At 40.1% G+C, this 26205-nt stretch overlaps 1 protein-coding gene across 2 annotated transcripts in view; it reads left to right on the top strand.

The window, feature by feature from the left end:
- Positions 1-26205, top strand: part of LOC145729998 (hydrocephalus-inducing protein homolog) — a 93060-nt gene that overhangs the window by 5943 nt on the left and 60912 nt on the right. For both annotated transcript variants that reach the window (XR_014178494.1, XM_081981019.1), the window contains exons 7-28: positions 3335-3539; positions 3954-4021; positions 6821-6978; positions 9540-9785; positions 9838-9965; positions 10018-10201; positions 13294-13658; positions 13712-13977; positions 14045-14271; positions 14352-14549; positions 16217-16538; positions 16633-16817; positions 19243-19461; positions 19584-19820; positions 19876-20420; positions 20470-20829; positions 21778-21984; positions 22143-22195; positions 22302-22472; positions 23917-24111; positions 24175-24509; positions 24566-24761. Coding sequence is in view for 1 of the 2 variants with exons in the window: in XM_081981019.1 (XP_081837145.1) it covers positions 3335-3539; positions 3954-4021; positions 6821-6978; positions 9540-9785; positions 9838-9965; positions 10018-10201; positions 13294-13658; positions 13712-13977; positions 14045-14271; positions 14352-14549; positions 16217-16538; positions 16633-16817; positions 19243-19461; positions 19584-19820; positions 19876-20420; positions 20470-20829; positions 21778-21984; positions 22143-22195; positions 22302-22472; positions 23917-24111; positions 24175-24509; positions 24566-24761 (5070 nt within the window). In the remaining variant the exon portion in view is untranslated. The remainder of the gene's footprint in view (positions 1-3334; positions 3540-3953; positions 4022-6820; positions 6979-9539; positions 9786-9837; positions 9966-10017; positions 10202-13293; positions 13659-13711; positions 13978-14044; positions 14272-14351; positions 14550-16216; positions 16539-16632; positions 16818-19242; positions 19462-19583; positions 19821-19875; positions 20421-20469; positions 20830-21777; positions 21985-22142; positions 22196-22301; positions 22473-23916; positions 24112-24174; positions 24510-24565; positions 24762-26205) is intronic.

Below are 26205 nucleotides of genomic sequence, written 5' to 3'. Positions count from 1 at the left end.
GACTAAAACTAAATATCTCAAAATCAAAGAAGATGTGCATTAGCAAACAACGATACCAACACAGTCAGTTGTTCACAGTCAATGGGTCATGACTATAGAAATCAAATCCAGGATTGAAAAGGCAAATTCAACTATTGTTAGAATGAAAAACATATTTACAGGAAGAAACATCTCACTACCACTAAAAATTAGATTAATAAAATGCTACATATTCACAGTCTGATGTACGGAGTAGAAGCATGGACCATGACAGAACAACTTATGTAAAAGATCTCGGCCTTTGAAATGTGGATATAACGGCGTGTTCTCCGAATATCCTGGAAGGATCACGTCACAATCGAAGAACTACTCAGAAGAATCGCCAAACAACAAGAAGTCACATTTATGATAAAGAAAAAGAAACTGGAATACTTTCGCCATCTGATGAGACACGACAAATATCGCTTTCAGCAGATTATTCTTCAGGGCAAGGTGGACGGTGGAAGGGGTCCGGGTAGAAGAAGAAGAAATAGTTTGGTCTGTCATCTATCCAATTGTTTTGACAAACTGCTAATAAAATTTGAATCGCCATATTAATAGCCAACATCCAAAAGGGATAAGGCAATTGAAGAAGAAGTAGCTCTCAACTCCGCTGTGAGATTTTTCCTTTCTTTCTCATCCTATTTCACTGCCAATGTCCCACTCAGCACCACTACCCCTGTTACATCCTCCCTCACGCTTTCGCCTACTCAAAGTTTGGCTACTTGTGTCACATTCTCGCCTACTCTACCCCAAATTCTGCACTCTGAATATGCTGGAGACGCTCTTTTCCCCATGCTATTCTCGCTGCTATTCTCTCTCGGAAATTTCCTGTTGATATCGGATGGTTTTCATACCTCCTTTCCATTCATTGCCTTAGGTGTAACCTTTTTAACCATCCCTTTATTTCTATGAAACTCCGTTAGCTTGCTCACTGTTTCGTTTACTCTCGCTTTCACTCTTTTTGTACCTACAAACAGTTCTTTCCTATCCAACCTCAATAAATTAACCCACTTTCACAATTTTGTTATTTCTTTCCATCCTTACCACAGGAGGTCGAATTCTTCCTTTCACCTCTATCAGCATTATCTTTGTTATCCCTTGGCTTTCCCGCATTTGCTCTCTTCCCACTTCTTACATGTTTTCCAGACTTTCTTTCACTTCTTCACTATCTCCTTCACAGACACACTTGAGACCAGCACAGGCTGGTGATCAGGGAATGCTTGTTTCATTCTTCTAGCTTTTGTCGACCACACATTTGGAAATGTAAGCCACAGGATTGGTTCAAGACTGGAATCCTTGTTCGATCTCTCTACTCTTACTACTACTCACTTCTTCTCTGCTTCATGTGCATTGGTCTTCTGTCTATTCCCATCTTCCATCAATATAAGCTGGCCATGCCATGGAACACGTGCTATCCTCTCCTGGTGTATGCATCCACCTCCATTTCGCCACCTTTAACACCTCCAATGTGTTCCTCGATTAATTCTCTCGCCCACTTGCGCTTTCAAAAGTTGGACCTTTTGTCATTGCATGCAAATTACCGCATATCTCCAATAACGCTTCTCCTCTTTCATCAGTAACCAGTCTCCCTCCCACCTCTCAGTCTTTACGTTGAAGTCTTAAAAACAGGGGCCTTTTCCACAACCACTCCTTCTTTTTCATTTTTTATTTGTCCTCCCGAGGGGTTCATCATAAACCCCAAGTACCCTCACATTCTTTCCTTTGATTCTCAGAATCACACTCATCACGTACTTAAAGGTTTCACTGCCACGCCCTCGTGTCACTCGAAATTGCGGTTTTACCGTCTTTTAGAAAATACCTCTAGGTACTTGTTTCACTTTGGATTTTTCTTCTGCGGTTCCGCTACTATCCCCAAATCCGCACCTTTCCTCTATATATTTTCTCATCGCAGGAGTTGCCTCTTTTTATCTTCCTTAGTTCGCTTGAACGAAACACACAGCGATTAGTATGCCATGTTGTTTCTCCTGTCATCTCACTTTCTAGCATACTCATGTATTGTTATGCTATGTTATGCTTCTTCTTTAAGCTTATTAGTGCTTTCCGGTCTGCTTTTGCTTCTTATGATTATTGTTAGCCTTTCCTTTCCCTGACTCATCGTTTTTTTTGGTTTGCAACACTATTGTTGTTTTTGTCCTTTCTCACTGCAGTTCCACCACTCCACTCCTGTGTTCCTTCGCCACTTCTCTTCAAGTTGTATTCAGAAGAAAGTTTTACCAAAGCCCTCGAAAATGAAGAGAGTGGAATACAAGTTAACGGCATTCCACTGAACAATTTGCGCTATGCGGACGATACGGTACTTCTCGCCGAAAACATTTCTGACCTTCAAAATATGTTGAATAACGTCATCACATCTAGTCGAGAATATGGTCTAACACTCAACGTTAAGAAGACCAAATACATGATTGGTACCGAAACTGAAGTGCCAAATGAGGATCTGTATGTGGAAGACGAAAACTGACTACTTGGGAACAAGTGTCAACTGGTCTGTGGATTATTGTTCAGAAATAAAGATTCGCATTGAGAAGGCCTGTGCATCCTTCAGGAGGAACAAGAAGCTGCTCTGAGCCTGAAGAACTCGAATGCTCAAATGCTATGTATTCCCGGTCCTTCTGTATGGTGTGGAGGCTTGGACCCTGAACGTATATTGCGAGCGAAAATTGGAAGCCTTCAAAATGTGAACATACTGTAGATTGGTGACAATACCATGGACAGAACATGTTAGAAACGTAGAGGTCCTAAGAAAAACGGAGAAGGGCGTGGAGATCCTACATGAAGTTAAAAAGAGAAAACTTCAGTATCTCGGACACGTTATGAGAGGTCAAAGGTATGATGAGGTTCTGTAACTCATAATCCGGGGAAAGATGGTGGGAAGAACTTCTGTTGGAATAAAAAGAATATCCTGGCTTAGGATCTTACGAGAACGGTTCGGTGTGACGTCCTCTAACCTATTCAAAGCCGCAGTTTTCAAAGTAAGAATAGCAATGATGATAGCTAACCTCCGAGATGAAGATGGTACATGAAGAAGACCAAGATTGTTTTGTGAGCCCTTTTCCCCCACACTTCCAACATTCGGAACATCAAGATAACGGCTTCGTTTTTTATTCCACATTTCCATTCGTTCCCTTCTATGTATTGGAATCATTTGATTTCTGTATTCTACTCCTTACTATGAATTCCTAACCTAACTTACTACTCTTTACGTCCTCGTTACATGCGGCCATTGTCGACAAAACTTCTACGATCGCAAAATAATAAAAAAACCCACAAATTTAATTTAAATTTTGTATTTCAGGTACTATACCAGCAACCGTTACATTTAAAGTTAAAAAATGTGAATGGGGCGGTTCCATAAACTGCAGTCCCGAATCACTTAAGCTTGAAGTTAACGCTACTAAAATGTTTCTCATTACGTTTTATTCAAAAGTTGAAGGAGAGTTTATCGAAACTTTGCATTTTAAGGTTGTGGAGTCCGAAGAATATTTGCAGTGTTTATTTAGGTATGTAAAAGATATTTACATTACTGGTGGGGTTTGAGCATTTTTATGGTACTGCAACACATTTGGAGAATTAATCGTGTTTTAACTCTTACTTTGATTTATGTAATGAGCGATTTTACCATACTAGTGCGGTAATAGTTATTTAACTAACGAGTGTATTAATGAAAAAGATTATAGAGCCAATAACCGCGTTGGGTATATCCGCCTAGTCGTAGAGCTGTGAAATAGAAAGATTGACTAGAGAGGCGTGCGGTAATATTGTCTTACACGGATTGTTTACGTCATTAATAAGCTCTAAAAATTATCAAATAAGGCAAGAAAAACAAAATTGCACTTATACAAAAGCTGATCGTTTTTGGCAAATTATTTTATTTCTATGGTTTAACGTTTTAACGCATTTACGTTTTATTTCAGAGGAAATGTGATATGCCCCCTACTTAGATGTATACCCGATTCACTGGATTTTGGCGTGATTTCCGCAGGTAAATGATTTTATATTAATTATTCATTTTAGGGTTATTGGATTTGGGTGATGTCATCTTCTGCTTGGTGGAATAGTGTGGCGGCATCTCTTACTCCGCACCAGTTCCTTATGTTTCGAAACCAGGAGTGTTAATTTCTACCCGGGCCCCTTTTACCTTCTATCTTGCCTTGCAGGATCAACTTTGGAATTGAATATCTCGCGCCTCTCAAAATATGACCAAGATGAGATGTCTTTTGTACCTTGACTATTCCAAGCAACTCTCTCTTGACTTCAGCCATCCTCATTCGTTGGTTTTGCGCGCAGTCTGCGAATTTCAAATGCCTCTATACGGTTTAGAGTCCTGACCTTTATCGACCATGTCTCTGCACCATACAGGAGGATAGGCCACACGTAGCATTTGACAACCCGAAGACGTAGTGTCTTTGGGAGAGTACGGTCAAGCATTAAATACAGCTTCATAAATGTGCTGTTTTAGCTTGTCCAATTCGTATTTTGACTTCCTCAGCACAATCCCAGTTTTGGTTAAGGGTGGCACCCAGAAATCCAAAACGCGACACTTGATTTAAGCTTTTGTCGGGTATAATCGTCATCACTTTTGTGTTTTAAATGAGTTGATTATCAGTCCGAACTGTTTACCTACTTGGTTTAGGTACTCTATCTACAAGCAGTTGAAGGTCTTCGGGTGAACGCGCCAGTAGGGCAGTATCATCTGCATACTTAATTTTATTAATTCTATTGACTTCGATTCCTCTTTTATCTTCTTCAAGAGCCAACATAAATATTAGTTTAGATTGGTGACTGAATGCATTCCTGGTGAACCCCTTTGGATATACAAAATGTATCGATAATGACTTCGCTGTTGGTTCTTACCTCCGCAGTCTGTTGTTGTTGTAGGTAAATATGCTGGATCACACGGATGTCTCTAGAATCTATGGAAATCTCTTGCACTTTATGCACAGAACACTTCTGGATAAGAAGTTTTATAGAGAAGAGTGCCTCCCTAGTGCCTATACCCTTTATAAAACCAAACTGAGTTTCTCCGTTCTTTGCTTCGCACTTACCATATATTCGGGGATGGATAACTTGAAGAAAAACTTTAAGAGTTTCTGGGGGCAGTTTCTTTGACGTTGTTCCTGGAAAAGCGTTTCCGCATATTGCTTCCATTCATTGAATAGGTCGTCTGGGAAGGGATTGGTGACCCTTTGATAGAGCCAGTTATTTGCTTTATCTTTCGATTATTATTTCGAAAGTTAACTGAGTCATGGAGTCTCTCAGCCTCCCCACATTCTGCAATGATCCATTGTTCCCTGGCTTCCTTGCATTTTCGTTTCATTGTTCGATGAAATTCAGTATATCTTTCAGATTCTTGACACAGTTGTGAGCGGCGCCGTTCTTCCATTATGTCAAGAATTTCATCCGACATCCATGGTCTAATCTTGATACGTTCCTGTTGGCCTAAGACCGTCTCACAGGCGTCTTGAAGATTTTCTGTCACGTTGTTCCATATATCCTCAAGGTTGTCTTTGCTTCCTGGGTCATTGGCGTTGCAGAGTCGGTTCAGTTCCAGTCTCATGTTCTCCTTGATGTCCGTTTGGTTAAGCTACTGAACATCGTATTTTTAGTACCTTTTCCTTGTTATTTTAAGGTGGAGTTTAAAATTGGCTATTATAGGATTATGGTAAGATCCAACATCAGCTCCCGGATATGCTGCCACACGCGTGATACTATTCTGGTATCTGTGGTTTATCATATTAAAGTCAGTCTGATTTCTGACTATGTGATTGTGACCAGTCACCCGTTACACCATCCGCTCCTTCTTTTCCTACTTTTGCATTGAAATCACCCATTACGATGGTTATTTTGTCAGTTCGTAGAATGCTTCTATTTCCACATCCGGTCTATCCGCTGTGGGTGCGTATACCTGAACAAAATTTAGATTAGTGGGTTTAGCCTGTATTTGTAAGGAGGAGGATGATTCTGTCTGAACAGGCAACAACATTTCGTACGGATTCCTTTACCTCTTCAGTAATTAGAAATGCTACTCAATTTAGATGGGTTTGGTCTGAATTTCCAGAGTAGTAGATAATTGTATTCTGCTTATCACACATTTTACTGTTGGGCCACCTACTTTCGCCAATTCCGAAGATGTCGATATTAAGTCGTTAGAGAGAACTCACGTTCCATGTACCTATTCGATTAATAGCTTTCTTCATGTCAAGCGGGGGGATTCTTAGGACCCTCTGATGATCTAACATCTGCCCGGGACTGAGGGCCGAATTGTTTTTTGACATGATAAAGTATTTTGGACAAAGGACGTCCTGGGGAGAATAATGCGGTAGTTTCCTATTTGCTTTCCGCATCAGCTTCGCCTGTGGAATTCCAGTGATCGATCCAATTTCAGGATCATTTCCTTATTGTCACGAGTTGGTAATGATGATCGCTGCTGCCCTTAATCATCCTGGTTTTGATCCGCCCCGGGTATTTAATTTCCCCGGTACCACCCATATCTGGGAGGCTTTTTCCTATCCGCCACCTGGGGAGGCGCCCAAAGGGGGAACAAGCAAACCCCCCACGGAAAAAAATATTTCTATAAGACGTTTTAATTGTATTTGTACTGGACTTTCTTTTAATGATTTATGTTTTCTTTCACCACTTATTTACTCTTCTAATGACTTTAAATACGTTTAGGATTAGAACTTAACCAGAAATAATGTTCAATCACTTGTTGTCTTATACAAAAAAATAACCATCAAAATGACTAAAATATACATTCTACGTGTTCTTTAAAATCTTCTAGGGGTTAGCAGTACTATGGACCTGGAATTGGTGAACGAGTCACGTGTGGCAATTGAATACGATTTTCAACTGCACGATTCCGGAAAATGTTATTCCGATAAAATTAGAGTTGTCCCTTCCAAAGGAAAAGTTTCTCACTTCAGCAAACTTACGGTACAGGTAAGAGATACACAAATTTGGAATACCTAAACTGATGATAAGTTCAAACGAATCAAACCTTTTTGATGGTTAATTAAAAACCAACAGCTCAACAATTAGTGTTAATAATGCAGCTGGGTGATAAAGTGAGCTAATTATATGGTGATGTCTAGCTTATTAGGGGACCCTGTGACCTGGACATTAAAACTACTAAACGTAAATGAGTCACAAGGCGCAGTCACGAACCTAATAAATGGTGAACAAAGAGGATATCCTGCAAGCTCTTCTTGTAGGCCAGCTGGAACCGCTACGCTATTTCAAAAAGACTCATCATGAAACTCAATCCAAGGTAACCGTTACCTTAGACGATTTTGCTAAACGCCTTGGTACGTTCACGTATGATGCCGATGCTGATCTTTGAGAAGTGGTATCAACGTCACTTAATGACTTTTAGAGAAGCTAAATCGACGCTCTCTCTCACACCACTCGTAGAACTTGTGCTTAATGCCTTGGGTGATCAGGAATTTAACCAGCAACGTGGCCGCTTATCATTCAAAAGATCCATCTGAATTGGTTTTTGACAACCTGGTTGACGAGCTTAACGATTTGTTTTCAGGCTCGAAAAAAACGCTTTTACAACGACGTTATGAAGCTCTGACCTATAAAGCAACAACATAGACGCTGTTCTACGTGGAGATCTATTGGAATTTGACAAACTGACGCTGGAGAAGTTAAAATTATTACTTGCAGCTCCATCCATGAATGATACATTTTATCAACCATTCCGTGCAATTATTCTCAAAGAAAGTGATTTCACCGGTATGAAGAGGATCCGGGCTTTGTGTCGCGCACATGCTGACAAGCTCACCAACATTCGGGTAGGATCCTCATCAACTGCTGCACCCACTGTTGATTTCAATGTAGTCCAACGCCCAACAAGGAAGTTTCAGCCAACAAGAGAGAAGACGAAGACCAATGCTGGTCTAGACAAGTGTCAGGGTTGTGGAACAATAACTCACAACAGACGGAATTGTCCATTCCACAATGCAACTTGTCACTCTTATAACAAATCAAGACACGTTTCACGCGTGTGTCGGAGCAAGAAAACAGTCCACATTAACAATTTCTGTGTGGATCCAAATGTTAGCAGACGCTATCATGATGTCTTACTTACTGTCTAGTACGAATGCAGGCTGACACTGGTGCTAATGTCACTGACATCAACACCTGGAAAAACTTGATGAACCAATCCTCCAAGATTGTGGCCGTGTTGTTAATGGAGTAGGCTCAGAGATTACCGCTATTGGATTGTTCGTCACCAGTTTTGCTTCAATGTTGTCAAAGACACTCTTCGAGGGCCTCTTCTTCTGACTCACTACGATCTACGTCAAAAACTGATGCTTGTCAGTCCGGGATTAGTGGCGTACTTCTCCAACGATATGCTGATGGCTCTGAGAAAGCTGTGTTCCACATGAGCAAAGCTCTATCGCCTTCTCAAAGGGACTGCAGTCAAATTGAGAAGGAAGCTTCACAACTACATCTGGGGACAACATTTCATTTTGCAGACAGATCACCGTCCTCTACTTGAACTGTTTAAGTCCTCGAAAACAAAAGGACTCAGCGATAGAACTGCAGCTCGTCTTCGCTATCCTTCTCATTGGCTACAATTTTGACATAGAGTATGTCAAGACAGATGAGTTTGGTCAAGCTGATGCTCTGTTTCGACTGATGAAATTCGAAAAGACTCACATGATCGGGAAATAGATACGGTCATCGCAACAGTACAAGTGGATCAGGAACTCGCAGACATCACGATGGAAGCATTAGGTGCATCTAATGCCAGGAAGTTTCTGAGGAAGGAAACGTAGCGAAATCCGACTACAAGTAAGGTGTTACTTACTACCTTATGTCAGGCGTTCCGATCCACTCTCCATCAACGATGGCATTATTATGCGTGAAGAGCGTGTTGTGATTCAACTTAAACTTAGAGATTATGTCTTAGTGCAAGTTCACCAAGGCCATCCAGGAATTTGCCGTACCATTTCTTCTGGCCAACATTGTGTGACGATATTGAACGGAAGGTCAAGACGTGTCATCAATGTGCTCAAGCCGTAGCAAAACCGGTCAAGAAACCCCGTAACCCTTGGTCTGACGCTCACACGCCTTGGTGGCGCATTCACATAGACCTTGGTGAACCGGTGAAAGAAAAGTCTTTCCTTGTAAGTGATGACAGTTACAGCCGGTACATCGATGCAACATGGATAAACCCAGCTACCGCCGAGGTACGGTCCAACCAATTTGGCATAAATAAGGCTCGACATCCGTTAGTACAGGAGACAGTCAGAAGACTCCGTCTCGTGCCATACCATGTAGTCCTTCCGAAGTTCGTAAATTGTTAGTTTTGGGGATTATGTTTAAACGATTTATTAAGATTTAGTAAACTGATCATTTTGTCATTTTATTTTTTACTGTTATTTATTCATTAAACTATATTTTTCTACGAAGTGGTGTGATTCCACCTCTGAAAGAAGATCTCGGTAAAGGCGTTTATTAAAATAATGCACCTAATTTTTGTTTTGCAGGTATCGCTTTTTTCCGAAACAAGTTTAAAATTGAAAACAGATTTGCTTTTGGTAATGTGGAACTCCAAAAATCACATCAAAAGTATTAAGCTAAAAGCCACATGTTCCTGCCCAAGTATATCTTGTAGTCCCGATATTATTAACATAAAATTTTGCTTCATAAATTACCTTTACACGAGAACGATAAAGCTACAAAATTCCAGTGCATCTCCTGGCTATGTGCAATTTTTAGAACCAAAAATGACGGTAAGTTTTAAAACGTCTACATAAATCTCGGTTGTTAAGAATGTTTTTGCAGGAAGACGATGAAGATCTCATAAAATGCACACCCAACCAAACAAAACTATATTTTGAAGCACACGAGACCAAACTAATAGAATTGAAGATAGTAGTTTCTAAACTAGGCTCCTACCACTTAAATTTATAGTAATTTATGTTGCAAAATATTTGATTTAGTTTAAATGTAATTACGTTAAAGCTTTTCTGTAACTGGAGGAGTTGTTCTGAACCTTTGTTCTGTAATTTGTAATGGTCAAGGTCCTGTTGTGTCATACCATCCAGACGAAGTTAACTTTGGAACTATTGAAGTTCTTAAGAAATGTGAACGTAAATTGACTATTGTTAACGATTCACCAATTCCAGCTACAGTTCACCTGCAGTGTGTAAGTACTTTTGACTTAATATGTCGGTTTTAAAACGTCTAGCGATTTTGTCCGAAACCTAATCTCCATCTCCTTCAGTCTTTTCAGGTTCTTTTCACTCATAGCATTTCTTTTGCCATTCTATTTTGTGTTCACTCACTTTCCATGTCTCTGCTCCATATAATAAGTTGCTCTTTATCATGGTTTCGTATATGTTATATGTCCGTTTCTTAATGATTTCCTTACTCTACTATTTCTCTTACTTCCTCTTCCTCTACTTCTCTCCCTTTTTGACCTGAACAATTCTTTTTTCGTCGGTTCTTGTGCTGTGAAGGTTGGCAACCATCACAGCAATTTGAACCTTTGTTGCCGCTGTTCTAAATAAATCCACAAAACTGCAGTTAAATCACATTCTTAGGTTATCCAACCAGAAAATGCGTCTGCTTCCTATGCTTCTCCGCCTCTGAATCTTTCCCTGCATGATAACCTGTAGCAGTCTTTAGCGCTCTCCCCGCATGATGTGTCCTAAGTATTGAAGTTGTCTAGCTTTGATAGTGTTTAGGACTTCTTTCTGTTTTCTCACTCTTCTCAGCACTTCGTCGTTTGTTATTCTATCCACCCAGTTTATCCTCTACATTTTTCTGTACGCCCACAACTTGAAAACCTCCAATCCATCAGTAGTACTTTTTTTCAGCGTCCATACCTTCATCCTATATAACAGAAGAGAGAACACGTAACACCTTAAAAGTCTGGTCTTCAAGCAAGAAATAGTCAGATGTCTACTATACAAAACATTTTTCATCTTGTTAAATGCGCTTCTTGCTCTTCAGTGTAATCGTTGTCTTCGTTAATTATTGCTCCCAAGTATTTGTATTTTTTCACATTCTTTATTTGTTCTCCATAGATCATTAGGCTTTCTTGGCGCTGTTGTGATTTTGTGATCACCATGAATTGAGGTTTTTTGGTATTTCGAGTTAGACTCTTTCCTCTTTCCTCCTCCAGTGGTTGTTCGTTTTTTTAAAGTTCAGAGAGAGAGAGCATATCTTTGACTAACCTCAACCACCTGAGCCATCATTACCTGAAGACTCTCATGGCTTTTTATTTGCAAACACTACCGTATCATCTGCATAGCGTATGTTGTTTATATACTCTCCATTAACTTTGATCCCGCTGTTTGTATCTTACAACGCCTCTTGGAAAATAAGTTTAGAGTATACATTAAGAAGATGCGTAGTAGAGTACAGGCGACAGCACGCAGCTCTGTCGGACCCCTTGTTTTATTAGAATATCCTCTAGTTTAGACCCATCTCCTTTAGAATCTCATTGAGTTTGTTGTGTTGAACGTTATCAAATGCTTTTTGATGATCAATTAAACATGCAACGATATCAGAACTAACATCCCTGCATCGTTGGAAAAGGACCTGAGCACTAAATAAGGTCTCTCTAGTACCTGAGCTGAGATACAGCCTTCGTGATTTCATCTATTGACATTGATAGACTATCAGTGGAGGTAAGATCTGGAGGATATTCTGGTCTGTTATCCGTAAAAAGGTTTTTTATGTAATTTTTCCAGATTTTCTCTTTGACGTCGGTAATCATTTTACCATCTTCGTCATGTAGTGTCCCAGATGTATTGGATTTATATATTCCTGCTGCTTCTCTAATCTTTTTGTGGATATTGAAAGAATCACACTCTTGTTCTCTGAATGTTTCTATTTTTCTGCTTTTTGTGCCTAGCCAATTTCCTTTTGCTTCCCTTATTTTCCTTTGGATGTTTTTATATCTTGCTTCGTTGCTCTTCGCTACCGCCTTTGGTCCATGACTTTTAGAATATGGTCTGTCATCGCTTTTCTCTCACGGATAGCGAAGACGAGCTGCAGTTCTATCGCTGAGTCCTTTTGTTTTCGAGGACTTAAACAGTGAAAGTAGAAGACGTTGATCTGTCTGCCAAATGAAATGTTGTTCCCAGATGTAGTTGTGAAGCTTCCTTCTCAATTTGACTGTAGTCCCTTTTGAGAAGGAGATAGAGCTTTGCTCATGTGAAACACAGCTTTCTCAGGGCCATCAGCATATCGTTGGAGAAGTACGCCACCAATCCCGCACTGACAAGCATCAGTTTTTGACGTGGATCGTAGTGAGTCAGAAGAAGAGGCCCACGAAGAGTGTCTTTGACAACATTGAACGCTAGCAAAACTGGCGACGAACAACCCAAAAGCGGTAATCTCAGAGCCTACTCCATTAATAACACGGCAACAATCTTGGAGGATTGGTTCATCAAGTTTTTTCCAGGTGTTGATGTCAATGACAGGTACATCAGCACCAGTGTCAGCCTGCATTCATACTAGAATGAAGACATCAGGATAGCGTCTGCTAACATTTGGATCCACACAGAAATTGTTAATGTGGACTGTTTTCTTGCTCCTACACACGCGTGAAACATGTCCTGATTTGTTACAAGTGACAAGTTGCATTGTGGAATGGACAATTCCGTCTGTTGTGAGTTGTTCCTTCACAACCCTGACACTTGTCTAGACCAGCATTGGTCTTCTTCCCTCTTGTTGGCTGAAACTTCCTTGTCGGGCGTTGGACTACATTGAAATCAACAGTAGGTGCAGCAGTTGATAAAGATCTTACCCGAATGTTGGTGAGCTTGTCAGCATGTGCACAAAGCTCGGATCCTCTTCATATCGGCGGTATTTCTCTCCAATCTTACTGAGCGAGCCGGAGTCATTTTCTGCAGCCATTTTCTGCATTTCTCAGTCAGTAGATTTGACACTTTTTTCCTCCTCCTCCAGTATTCTCATGTTCCATCGCTTGTCAGTCATTTTTATTGACTTTCTTCAATTTAACTCTAAATCTTCCAGCCAGAAGGCAATGATCCGATAAGATGTCAGCGCCTGGATATCTGTTTTATCACCATTTCTATTTCCTCGTTCCACCTTATTTTCTTACCTGATCTATTCTGTTTTACTACAATCGCTTCTTTGGCTGCTTTCAATAACGTTTTCATATACTCCAGTGAACGTAAAGCCTTGTGTATCTATTAATCTAATTATTTTGACTAATTGTTGCCTTAATTTCTCATGATGGTACAAATGTTGAAACGTTTATAGAAAGAAAATACTACGTTTCAAATTAGTGAAACTCCTGATGAATTTGAATTATTACCTGATGCGCAATACGAAATAACCATTTGGGCCGAACTTAACACTCCTGGAAAACACAGCGATATTATCCATTTGGAAGTAAAAAATAGTGATGGTTCAATGATTAAAGTTTCTGCAGAAGGTAAAGGTACTTCGATATTGTGTGAGCCTCAATTAGCACCGCTTGTGAACTTTGGTCTACTCTTAACGTACAAACCATTTATCCATGTTGTGAAAATTACTAACAAAGGAGCGCTTCCTTACAAGTTAGTTTTCACAAAGCGCTGTTCTATAAGAAGTTTGAAGGAAATTGCAGAGGACGACACCAAATCGTAATTATAATGATTTATAAATTATTACTCGTTGTAATTTTTGTAAATTTCAGAAATTTGTTTACGATTGAGCCAAACTCGTATGAAATTCACTCGGGAGAGTCACAAGAGTTAACTATCAGATCAGTAGTTAAAACGCCAAAAACTGTCAGTGAGGAGTACTTCTGCCATGCTTTAATAGGGAAATCCCCAGTGATTCGAACGATTTTTAACTTTACTTTGCAAGCAGAATTTGTGGATCCGCAATTCAGTTTTTCGAAACGTGAAATGGACTTTGACATGCTTTTTTCAGGAGATCAAAGTGAAGGAAAGTTGGAAGGTAATTAATGCTTGTTGTAATTATTTTTTCTGTTTGTTTAATATATTTATTTGGCAATTTGTTTCAGATATGGTACGAATGGACAATAACACGGGCATTCCGCTAGAGGTGAGATTTACTGTTGATGATGAAGAAGATAATTTTACCCTTATTCATGGACATTCTGGTTGGAATTCAATTGAGAAAAAACCGTCCTCGACTCTATCTGTAAAATATACGCCAAATATTACAGAGAAAAGAATAAAATCCCAGAACGCTCGAGTTATAGTAGAATATCAAGATCATCCCAAAACGGCAAGTATTCGCACAATACAGATGGATCGATTTTTATTTTCCAATAATTTGGGATAACTGTCGAACTAATTTTCTCTCAGGATATAATAAATCTACACGGAGTAGTAATGTTTCCCACAATAAAACTATATCCAGATAAAATCAATTTTGAATGTGTCCCTTGTGGATCAACGTGCAGCCAGATACTAATAATTCAGAATGTTAGTGCAATGATAGTGAAATACGAATGGCTTTGGCTGGAGGAGAGTGTAGCAATAACCGAATTAGAACCACACAAGGTAATTATTTCTACTTTTATGATAAAACATTCTAAAATATACATAAATATACTTGTAGGTAAGTAGTTCTAGTGTTTGTTACCTGTAAGTGTTATCTAAAAGTAGTTGGATAGTTCGGTTGTTTGGCACCAGTTTACAACGTATCGGTTCTTTTGGAATCACTTTTGATTGCGTTTGTTCCACCGATATCTTCATATTGAAACTATTCTCTGTGACTGTGCAGAAGTCGCTGTAGATCGTCCTCGTTGCCATCAAAACTGTATCGTCCATAGAACAGGATTCCTACTCTTTATCCCATTCTGTAACCAAACTTCAGAACTACTGCTACTACTCGGAAGCACTACAACCCAGGGTGGGGTTTGGTTGTCTTGACTATCTGCCTCCACCTGGAGCGGTCGTGGGTTATCTCCTTCCATTCTTGCTGGTCTACTTAATGATGTTGTCTCTCCATCTGAGCCTGGGTCTTCCCAGTAGTCGTTTTCCTATTAGGCGATCGTTTTGGCTTCTTCGCAGATGCCCTGCCCATCTTAGTCTGCCGGACTTTATCTCCTGAATGATGTCGGGGCTTTGATATAATTGGGCAAGCTCAGCATTGCTTCTCATCTTATAATGGCCGGTTTCAGGGTCTCGAACGGGATATCATGAGCAGGATCTTTCTCTCAATCTTCTTAGGAGCTCTGTCAGTGTCCATGTTTCACTGGCGTATGTTGCTACTGGTCGTATCATTGGTTGGTAGATTCCGGTTTTGGCTTTTCTTGTGATACATTTTGATTTTAGCAGGGTTTGTACTGCAAATGTACACTTGTTTGTCTGTGTGATTCGTTGTTTAATCTCTTCCTGCATATTATTGTCTGCCGTTATCACTGCGCCCAGGTACTTGAAGGTTTGCACATACTCAAAATTATAGACGTCCATTGTGACGTTCTGCCTGACTCTGCCTCGCGCGGAGTTGCGGAGGCATGCATCTATTTGGTCTTTCCTTCATTTACGTCTCCTACTGCGCCTATGTCATCTCTCTCTCCAATGGCGCTACAACCCAAATTGAGCCTTGGCCTCCTTTATCTTCCGCCTCCAACACTGTCGATCTCCTCCAGGTTCTGACACCTATTAATCTCCATCCTCCCATCTTTTCCGTGGTCTCCCTTTTGGTCGTCTGCGCTGCATCCTTCTATTGAGGGCCCTTTTTGGTAGTCTTTTATCCGGCATTCTTACTACGTGGCCTGTCCATCGCCTATGTCATCTGCGTAGGCCAACATAAGTTTGGGACCTCCTAGGCCAAAAATCTCTGCTTTCACTGATGCTGTTCTTATTGCTTTTTCTAGTGCAAGATTAAATAGTACTGGCGACAAAACATCCCCCTGTTTTAGACTTATATATAGCCTCACACAATCCCACTCTCCATCATCAACTTCAGAAGCTTTTCCTTATTTATTATCTGACTGTCTCCCTGTATGATTCCGACATTGATATTGGCGTTATCGGAGAGACTAGCTTCTGTTTTAATTTTGGATAAGTTCCCTGTATTAAGTTCTGTTATTAATCTTCAGTATCCTTTGTTTATGTTGTTGTTTTTCGGGGTATTTATCGAATACTTGATTTAAATCGACAAAACGTCGGAACATCGGTTTGAAATAGATGCATGCTGCCAAATACATTTATCATTTTAGGAAACCCCAGAATTGTCTCCATTATTTGAGAACAAGAACAACAACACAGATTTTATGGCCTACATTGATAGCATTGGCCCCATGGATGTTGGACAAACAAGAAGCTCTACTATGGAAACTCCCATTGATAGGTCGATCTTTTTGAATAACAGCCAGTCCAATATTAGTTTCGACAGAAAAACATGCTTGGGCGAAATGAGAAACATTATGTCTTCGGTGTTATCATCCCATTTACCTGTCAAGAAAAACCTTTTGACTATTCCCAATACAAAGTCTGATATCAGTCCGATATCGAAAATATTATCTCTGGAGCCAAGGAATGGTATAATTTGTTATGTCATTTTCATTTTTATTATGCGTATTCGGAGGATACAGAAAAAACAATGTGATAGATCTTTCAAATCATAATTTTACAGGAATATTGGGTCCTAACGAATACACTATTATTACGATTGGATTTAATCCTAATCCCGAGACAGAAATAAGCGCCGCTGCAATATGTAAAGTTGAAGGAGGTGAAGAAGAAGTTCTTGAAGTGACTGGGAAGTCATCAAAGTTACGTTATGAGTTGGATAAATTGTGTGTAAATTTTGAGAACCAGGTAAGTGATAAACTGTTTTTAGAAAGTGTGACTTTTACTGGTGGTACTTTTCCTCTCACTTTCAGTCTCTCTGGTGGCACTTTCACTCCTTCGATAGTGTAAGTGATACTTTTCTTCATCTCTCAAATTAGGGAGAACAATTTTATAAAATTAAAACCACTAGGAAACTACAGTGTGTTAACTCAAGTTAATAAAAAACACTTTATACCACATACAATTGATTTTATTGACTTGCTTACATTACTTTTTATGAAACAACATAAAACAGCTTTTTTCATATAGCTGGTACTGTAAGGTTCAGGTGGGAATATGCTAGGACCTGGAGAACAGTGAGAGCCGTGTTTATTCCCAGTAGGTAAAGCAGATTATACTAATCCAAAATTGTTTCGGCCCATCAGCCTCTCGAGCTTCATGTTGAAGACTCTTGAGCGCATTTTGGACCGTCATATTAAAGAATAAATGCTTACTGTGGCTCCTATACACGAGAAGCAATATGATTACAGGGCGGGTAGGTCTACGGAGGCTGTACTTCATCTCTTCGTATGGAGGTAGGAGAATTGCAGTGCGCCCCGATGCACCACCCTGGCAGCACTTGTGGATATAGAGGAAGCGTTTGACATCTCCTTCGAATTCATGTCAAGCTTTTGAGTGGCGTGGGGCCTATCCGGCGGTAGTCGAGAGGGTGGTTGCCAGGGGACGTTCTATCGCCCTTTCATTGGCGCCTGGTTGTTGATACTCTGCTCTGGAGGCTCAACTCCACAGATGTCTACGCTCAGGCCTACGCGGACGATGTGGTCATTCTTTCGAGTGGTCGTGTCGTCGGAGGCCTGGTGAACAATGTCCAGGCGGCTTTTCGATCTACACTGGTTTGGTGTGAGGAGAAGGGTCTCACCATGAACCCGGCCAAAGTGGAAGTCGTCATCTTTACAAGGAAACGTAAACTCGAGCCTTTTCTGGCTATGCGGGCTCAAGCAGTAAAGTTCGTCAAGACAGCCCACAGAGTGGCAGGTCTCAATATGGTGATTACAGACTCAGCTGAATCGTGGGGGCTGGAAGGAGGCGTTGGGGGAGTGTCCGGAACTGTTGAATGAAGCAGGATTGGTTGCCCGTGACACTTTTGTCCAGCGGACGTCTAAAGTTTGTAGGACCTGGGAGGGAGGAGTGGAAATAATCATAAAACTCTATCCTCTCCGCATGGAGACGTCTGGTTTACAGATGGATCCAAAACCGCGATGGGAGCAGGGGAAGGTGTGTATGGTGCGACATCGGGGATAAGGCATCTTTCAGACCTAGATCTTTACGATCATCCGATGCGGGGAGTTTATTTTTAACTCACCACAACACCGCGTCGGAAGGATATCTTTATCTGTACGGACAGCAAGATAGCAATGACTACACTCCTGTCGCTCACGCGGATGGCCAAAGTACGTCTAACGTGGGTTCCAGGGCACTCCGGTGTTAGGAGAAACGAGGAGCCCTTCCTTCGGGACCCCAAAGAGAGACAAGTAGAACCCGAACCTATTGTAGAACTAGCCGGCACTGTCGAATCCGCCATTGGGGACCGTATGTTCTTGCAAAGATCCGATATTGCCTGGGAAGAGGCCGGAGACATGCGACAATCGCGATGTCTCATGGGATGGCATTTGCTCGATACTCTGGTTTAAGGGGGACCGCCTTAAACTTGATTGGCCCCTAACCTAACCTAACCTAACCTAACCTAACCTATCTGACAGGCTGCAGACAGTGTGTATTCGAAGGGGTGGTGTATGTGCCTTGTCTGACACATGGCAAACATCCCAAGGTGTTCCGCAGGGACCAATTCTTGAACCTATTTTATTTATCATTTATCAGACAACTTATCAGATTCCTTCCAACAAGGTACAATGTGTCAGTATGCTGACGACACATCAATAGTGCTTTCGGGTTCAACATATCAGGAGCTCTCAATATTTAACTTATCTTCTCTAAAACCAATTTGATGCAGCTTGCCAAAACCTCACATGCCACAGACTTAACGTTGGTCAGAGAGAGTGGCAGCTGGCTTCCAACAGTGAGTAAAGTTTCTTGGGCTGCACATTGATTCAGCATTGACCTGGGTACAACACATTTCCCAACTTTCCACAAAATTATCTCGCCTCTGTGGGCTGGTCAGGAGGTTGAGAGACATTGTCTCTATGGATGTACTCCGCGTGTTCTACTTTGGTCAGATCCAGTATGGAATTGTTTTCTGGGGGTCTTCTATGGGGGCCTCACTCACCCCTCTAAATTTCATCTTTTCTGTAGAGCTGATAAGTACGAATATGTGTTATAATGGAAAACCTAATGTCCACAATTTTTTTGTACAATTCTACACCAACAGCAATTCTAACCCTTAACTACTTTTACTGTGTGGACATATTTAAATTTGAAATTTGTATTTTGCTAGGTGTTCTGCGATCTTTGTTCCAACTATCTTACTGTAAACAACACTGGACGGTGCACGTTGAATTTCAAAGTTTTATTGGAAGAACGTGTAAAAACGCAGGCGGATTATATGGACGTTAATCCCAAGTGCGGATCTATTTTTCCAGGAGAAATTTTTCCGATTAAAGTAGACTACCTTCCCGGTATTCCAGGAATCTTTAATAAATGGTTTATACTTGAGGTTAGTATTGCTAGTTTTTCATATTGGGAAGATAGTGGAATAGTTTTTTATTGATTTACATTTGTAGTAATTTCTCTTTGACTACATACATTTGTAAACTACTTATTTTAATTACTTTTCAGTTGGGATATTTGGAAGCAGTTTCAATTAATGTTCGAGGTTATGCAGTGTTGAACCAGGCTTACTTAGAACTTCCTCGTCCAGTCACTAATCTCAGTGTAGAAGATTGTTATAAAGCCATAAGTTGGATTACACCAGAATACTTAGAGTCAGTTCAAAACAACATAGAAGTAGACGACAATCCAAACGATCTCAGACAGTTTTTAGAAGAAAACGACTGGGTTTACATTTCATATAACGTTGGCTATTTTGCGTTGCAAATTAAAATACATTTTAATGATTTGGTACTTTTAGGATTCATATCCCACCCTGATTGATATCAGTATGGTTATGGAAAGAATGGAAGCATACAATACAATTAGTAAAAATTCGAACCTATTGAAGGAATGTATAATGAGCGAGCAACCTAACAGCATCCCACAGTTTTTTCCTTCGTCATATGTAATAGATTTCGGATATGTGGTTCGTGAAGTTCCCGTTTGTTACACGGTGAAGCTATTAAATTACGGCCCTCTTTCCATCGAAATAAAACTACTTGAAGACAATAAAAGGGAATTGGCAGAAAAAGAACTAAAAATAGAGTTTAAACCCCGATTGTTGGCACCAAATGAGTTGATGGTGTTTAGCGTAGTATTCTCGCCAACAACACGTAGGTATCCAGAACTAAACCAAAAATTAGAAGCTTTTATTCGTCTTAGAATAAAACGTGGCCCTATTATCACGATCAAGATACTGGCAGAAGTCACTTTACCAGTAATCAACATACTGCATGAAGAGTTACATTTTAACAATGTTTACTGTGGAGATGTTTTACGAAAGTCCATAATTCTTTCTAACGAGTAAGGGAAGTGTAATGTTTCTGTCCTTTTCTTTAGTTTAAAATTTTAGTGGAAACGTAACAAGCAAGTGGACTGCCGTTCTTCTGAAACCAACCAAAAAAAGATCAGTCAACTTCTTTGCCATACCAAGTAATGGACAGCTTGAACCAGGACAAAAATCATACTTGGACATTTACTTTAAGCCCGCTGACTTGCATGCAGTAAAACAAACTCTTCGTATTGATGTTGAGTGGAATTCCGAATCTCTTCTTTTGGCTCTTCACGGTGAAGGATTGGAGGCGCATTTAACGATCGAACCGACAAAGCTCAACTTTGCGCCTACAATCAGCTATTTTGAAACATCATTGTGTTTTGCTGTTCACAATGCGGCAGAAATACCCATAGAGTTCTATTTTTCTTCTCTAGATAGGTAAGACGTTTTCATTATAAAATAAGTTAACAATAAATTGACGGATTTGCTAATCACAACTAGATAGACAAAACTACTGAGTATTTCGAAATACTGTCTATAACAAAAAGTATTTAACATTTCAATATTGACCGTTTGAGGGCCACCTTAGTTTTGTGTTACGCTCGAAACAGTCCAACAACCCTAAAGTATAAATGTGATCCATCCGCACCAATGCAGTCTTATTATTTACCTGAATTGCTAAAAAAGAAGACATAAGGGCATTCTTTTCTGATTTGCTGAAAGCTGCCACTTTCTGGTTGCTTCATGGGTACTCTCTGGTATCAACTGTAATCTCCTGCAGAACTTTACCAAGAACACCAAATTGTAGTAGTTTAAAAGAGGTTTCTTGAAGTCCTGAGGAGCTGAAATCTACCTTGTTCTTCTGGTATTATGATCGTTCAACGATCGTCGATTATGTTGGCTACCATGTTCAACTGTAGACTATACCATCCCCTCAAATTTTTCAGCAATCATGTGCTTCTTCTTCTTGGGCGCACGCCTGTCAGCTATTTAAAAATATAATAATTCCCGAAAGTACAAACCCGGTGCGGGTTGCAGAACTCGGGACTACTACATACTGTGGCACGAGACGGAGCATTCTGACCGTCTCCGACCGTGTGCCTTAGTAACGTCAATATTCATTGGCTGGGAGTGCGGCCTCAGATAGATGGGTCAAGCAAGACTACTGCTTTTTACTCTCTCATCGCTGTAGACCAAAAGGATAGGTTTGGAAGAGGAAGCCGCTACAAGTCCAGATATTTTTACTTTCGGAAAGTTCCCAGAAATTTGTCGTGGGAAAAGGATGCCCCCGCTGACGGAGGGACTCTTCTTCTTGTTCATAGTTTGATTTTAACATTTAATCTCGCATATTTTCATTATAGTAATATGGGTCATATTTTGTTTCAGCGACAGCGAGCATGAGAAGAATCTAGTGGACATTTATTTGAAATACAAAAATCTAAAATATGTTTTTGGTCCTTTAAGACAAGCGGGACATCCATTACCTGTAAATTTTTTGAATACCTATAATTCTTTGGTGGAAAAATTGAAAGAAAAAATGTTATCTGTCCAAAAACTTGATGGTGCAGTTGAAAGTGAACTAGCAGAAGTTAGGTGAGTTGTCTTGTCTGAAGGAGAGGGAGTTGTCAAGAGAAACTAATACAGAATGTGACAGTCACCTGCTCTTGACATCTTGTTTGCTGATTTATGCTTTCAAGATTTAGAAATAAGTGTGATAAAAATAGAAGAAATTAAGTATGTTTTCTTTTCAGTGATGACCCCTTGCTGAAATACTCACCAAAAGAAGTGTATTCACTGTTGTTAGGTAAGTAGAGTCAATATTCATATACAGGTAAAACATATTGAAATTATCTGTATTCTTGATTTCCTGTAATTTTCAAACCTGTTTAAGTCTACAATTTGTTTTGTAGAATACCTAGGCGCTGAGGGATTTGATAACGAAAGCATTGCAAATACAACAATGTATCACTTGGAAGAGACGTCGGAAAATATTGAGATAATCGAACCTGCTGCCAAAACAGTCGATGAAGACACTGAGAGAAATGGAGCAGTTTTTATTTTCCATGGAGCTCCTAATACAGGTTACACATAAAATAACTTTACTATTTTTAATCCTGCTAAAAATTCGCATCAAAGATCTTCTTCTTACCATGTGCAGATCGCCGCTTTCAGCTCTTCGAAATATGGTGGCTGCGTCGCTTATGTTGCACCAGTCCCGTATGTTTTTCAGCCAGGAGTGTTGCTTTCTTCCCGGACCTCGACGTCCCTCTATGTTTCCTTGTAGAATCAATTTAGGAATGTAGTATTTGCCTCCTCTAAGGATATGGCCGAGGTAGGAAACTTTTCTTTCTTTAACGATGTTAAGTAGTTCTCGTTCGCAGCCTGCAGTTCTTCATTCGTGGCATGTGCTGTCCATGGCACGCGCAAGAGTCTCCGGAGAGTCCACATTTCGAACGTCTCGATGCGGTTTAGGGTTCTAACTGTGAGAGACCACGTTTCTGCGCCGTATATATTTAACTTCTTTGTTGATCGTGGCACCCAGATGTTTAAGCCGTGTCACCCGCACTATATTTTTTCCGTCGATCGTCAGTGCGGCATTGATCATTGGCTGGCGGCCTATTACCATGGGTTTGGGTAGCGTTGATTTTAAGACCAAAACGTTTGCCCATGTCCTCTATCCTATCCATCATTTCTTTCTTTTTCTTATCACGCCGTCTCCTGTCGAAGGATCCAAATGGCAATTGTAGGTCTGGAAACTGCAGCACGAAGGATTTCTGCAGATGAGCGGTCGAACCATCTCCTTAAATCTTTTAGCCATGAGTTCTGGCGTCTTCCTACTGATCTTTTCCCCTGTACTTTGCCTTCCATTATGAGGCGTAGTATTTCGTATTTATCACCTCTCATCACATGACCCAGGTATTTCATTTATCTTTCCTTGATGGTGCTCGGTAGTTCCTTTTGTTGTCATCATTTCTTGGAGATCCTCTAAAGTTGGTGCTAAAATTGCCGTATCGTCTGCATATCTTATATTGTTTATTGGATATCCGTTAATCTTAATTCCTCTACTTTCTCCTTCCAGGGCCATTTGAATAATCTTTTCCACGTATATATTAAAAAGTATTGGTGACAATATACAGCCCTGGCGGACTCCTTTGCATACATTGAAGGTATCTGTTGTCAGGTTTTTGTTAACTCTTATCTCCGCGATTTGGTTCCTGTATGATTCTGATGTCCTTGGCGTCTATTCCTATCTCGAGCAGTTTATTTAGGAGGATATCGTGTTTAACGTTGTCAAAAGCTTTCTGATAATCTATGAAGCATACAAAGACGTCTTGGCGTGGGTCATAACACTTCTGAATCAATAGTTTGATTGAAAACCAAACCTCTCTCGTACCCAACCCCCTGATGAAGCCAAACTGTGTCTCTCCACTCTTTTCATCTTCTCATGAGTCTGTAATCATTACAATCCTTTGGAGATGTCTTTTTGGGAATTGTTGTATCTTTTAAAATAGTGTATTTTTACAGATTATTTGGGGGGAGCAAATCAAGCTGGCATCGTATTGTCAATTCCAGTATACAGCATCGATCGGCTTATTATTGAAGCTTTAATCGAAAACTCGAATTCAATTGCCACAGATATAAAAGACACTATTGAAACTGCCTTCTCATCAATATCCGATGTTAACGCTATATCATTACTGGAGAGTCTAGAGAATGAAGGTATTTCGAGTATATTACATTTTAAAGCATCGTTATTTTGCTAAACCTGACTATTATAATTAGACAGTGAATACGATAAATTACTGGAGAAAATTAACTTTGTTTTAACCGCCAAGCCCACGAAGAAAGACAAGAAAAGCCCTATAAAGGACAAGAAAAGTCAAGGGTCGTCGGAAAAGAACCAATCTAAAGGAAAACCTACTGGAGATAATTGCTTTTTAGATATTCAATTGGACTCATTAGTTGAGTTGTTGAAACCAAAAATAAAACTTCTGAACAATTTAATAATAGAAAGCTTGCATAGTACATTTATTAAATACGAAAATCAAGCGCTGAATATGGTTTTAAGAGCTGCAGGGTCAGTTCAGTTTATAAACATTGTGGTATTTTCTTACACGGTAACCAGTTTATATGTGCAATTATTTAATATGTTTTATTAGCAACTTAATTGTAGATTAAGGACATTATTAAAAATGAAGAAAACAGACTTCAAGCTGAGAAGACAGACACTTTTCAAGCAAAAGAAGTTATATTTCAAGAAAAATCTGCTATGGCAGAAACCGCAAGTAATCGGAAAGCGAATCAAAGTGCTGATGGAAAAATGTCAAAAACTAGTGCGGACAAGAAGAAAGGAATGGACATTTCTAAAAGTCAGTACCCACATGAGTTTCATAAAAATTATTTAAGAATCCAAGCCGTCCAGAGTTCACTAACGCTCTTTCTTTTCAAAGTCTTTTAAAGGGACAACTACGTTACTCGAGTTTTGCTTAACAAAGGCATCATTAGACGTATGACAAGAACATACACACATCATCATCATCATCATCAGCCTGTAGTAATCCACTCTTGGAATGGCCTCTTCCCTATCCTTCCATGTCGACCTATCTTGTGTTGAGATCATCCAGTTTGGATGATATGCCGTCTCGCCATCTTAGCATGGGTCTGCCCCTGCTTCTTTTTGTTCACCGTGGTCTCCACTGCACAATGATTTTGCGAAAAAGTTTGTTGTTTCTTGCAGTTTGTTCTATGATATCATTCACTTTGGTTCTTGTCTTGATATCCTCGTTTCTTGTTGTGCACTTTTCTTTGTCATAGTGACTGTCTCGAGCCGGTATAATATAACTGGCAGTACGCAGGAATGGTATCTTCAGTTCTTTGAGGATGTATGCAAGTTTTCCAAATGCTGCCCATGCCAAACTGATTCTCCTCCTTATCTCGGCTGTCTGGTTGTCCTTGCCTAGCCTGATGCTATGTCCGAGGTATACATATTCTTCCACTAGTTGAAGTGTGTGATTATCGATGTTGATATGATTTGCGCTCATGATCTTCGTTTTCTGCAGATTCATTTCAAGTCCTACCTTCTGGTGACTCTTAATTTGTATATCATGGTGCAGAGTTCGTCCTGGTCGGTTCTCATGATCACAATGTCGTCAGCGAATCGCAGATTACTCAAAAATCTTCCGTCTATGTTGACTCCCTTGTGTTGCCATGTGAAGTTCTTCAACACGTCTTCTAATGCCAGAATAATTAATTTTGGAGAGATTGAATCGCCCCTTCTTGCTCCTCTCCGTATGGGGATCTTTTTGGTTGTTATATTTTCGTCTGCTTTGACACGTATTGTAGCACCCTTCTAGATATCTTTAATGAGGTTGGTATATCTTGAGTCAATCCTCGCATTACCCGTTGCCCCCAACATCGCCCAAATTTCCACCCAATCGAAAGCTTTTTTGTAGTCGACGAATGCAAGGACTAATGAGATATCATAATCGATATACTTCTCAATAAAAGTACGCACCGTTTGAATGTGGTTACGCAAACTGCCCCAGTAATCTGGCCCGGTAGCTTTAGAGTTTACCGGATCTCCTTTTTTAGTTTACCATGAAGGCGAGCCTGTTTTCTATCAGCTTTTTTCCATGTCTCTGGACCTTTTTTTGGTGCATTTTCTGCTTCTTCTGTTGCACTAGAGTCACTAGACTACAAATAGTGGATCAAGCACGCCTAAATTCCATTGACATTACAGGTCACATATTGGATGGAAAAGCAATATAACTCCTGGACTTGTACCGTTCTTCCACTCAATGTCGGGATCGATAG

Source organism: Ips typographus, linkage group LG5 (genome assembly GCF_016097725.1).
Source record: "Ips typographus isolate SLU linkage group LG5, UJ_Ityp_2.0, whole genome shotgun sequence".
NCBI lineage: Eukaryota > Metazoa > Arthropoda > Insecta > Coleoptera > Curculionidae > Ips > Ips typographus.
The sequence above is the reverse complement of the archived record's forward strand: the minus strand, read 5'-3'. Positions and strand labels throughout refer to the sequence as shown.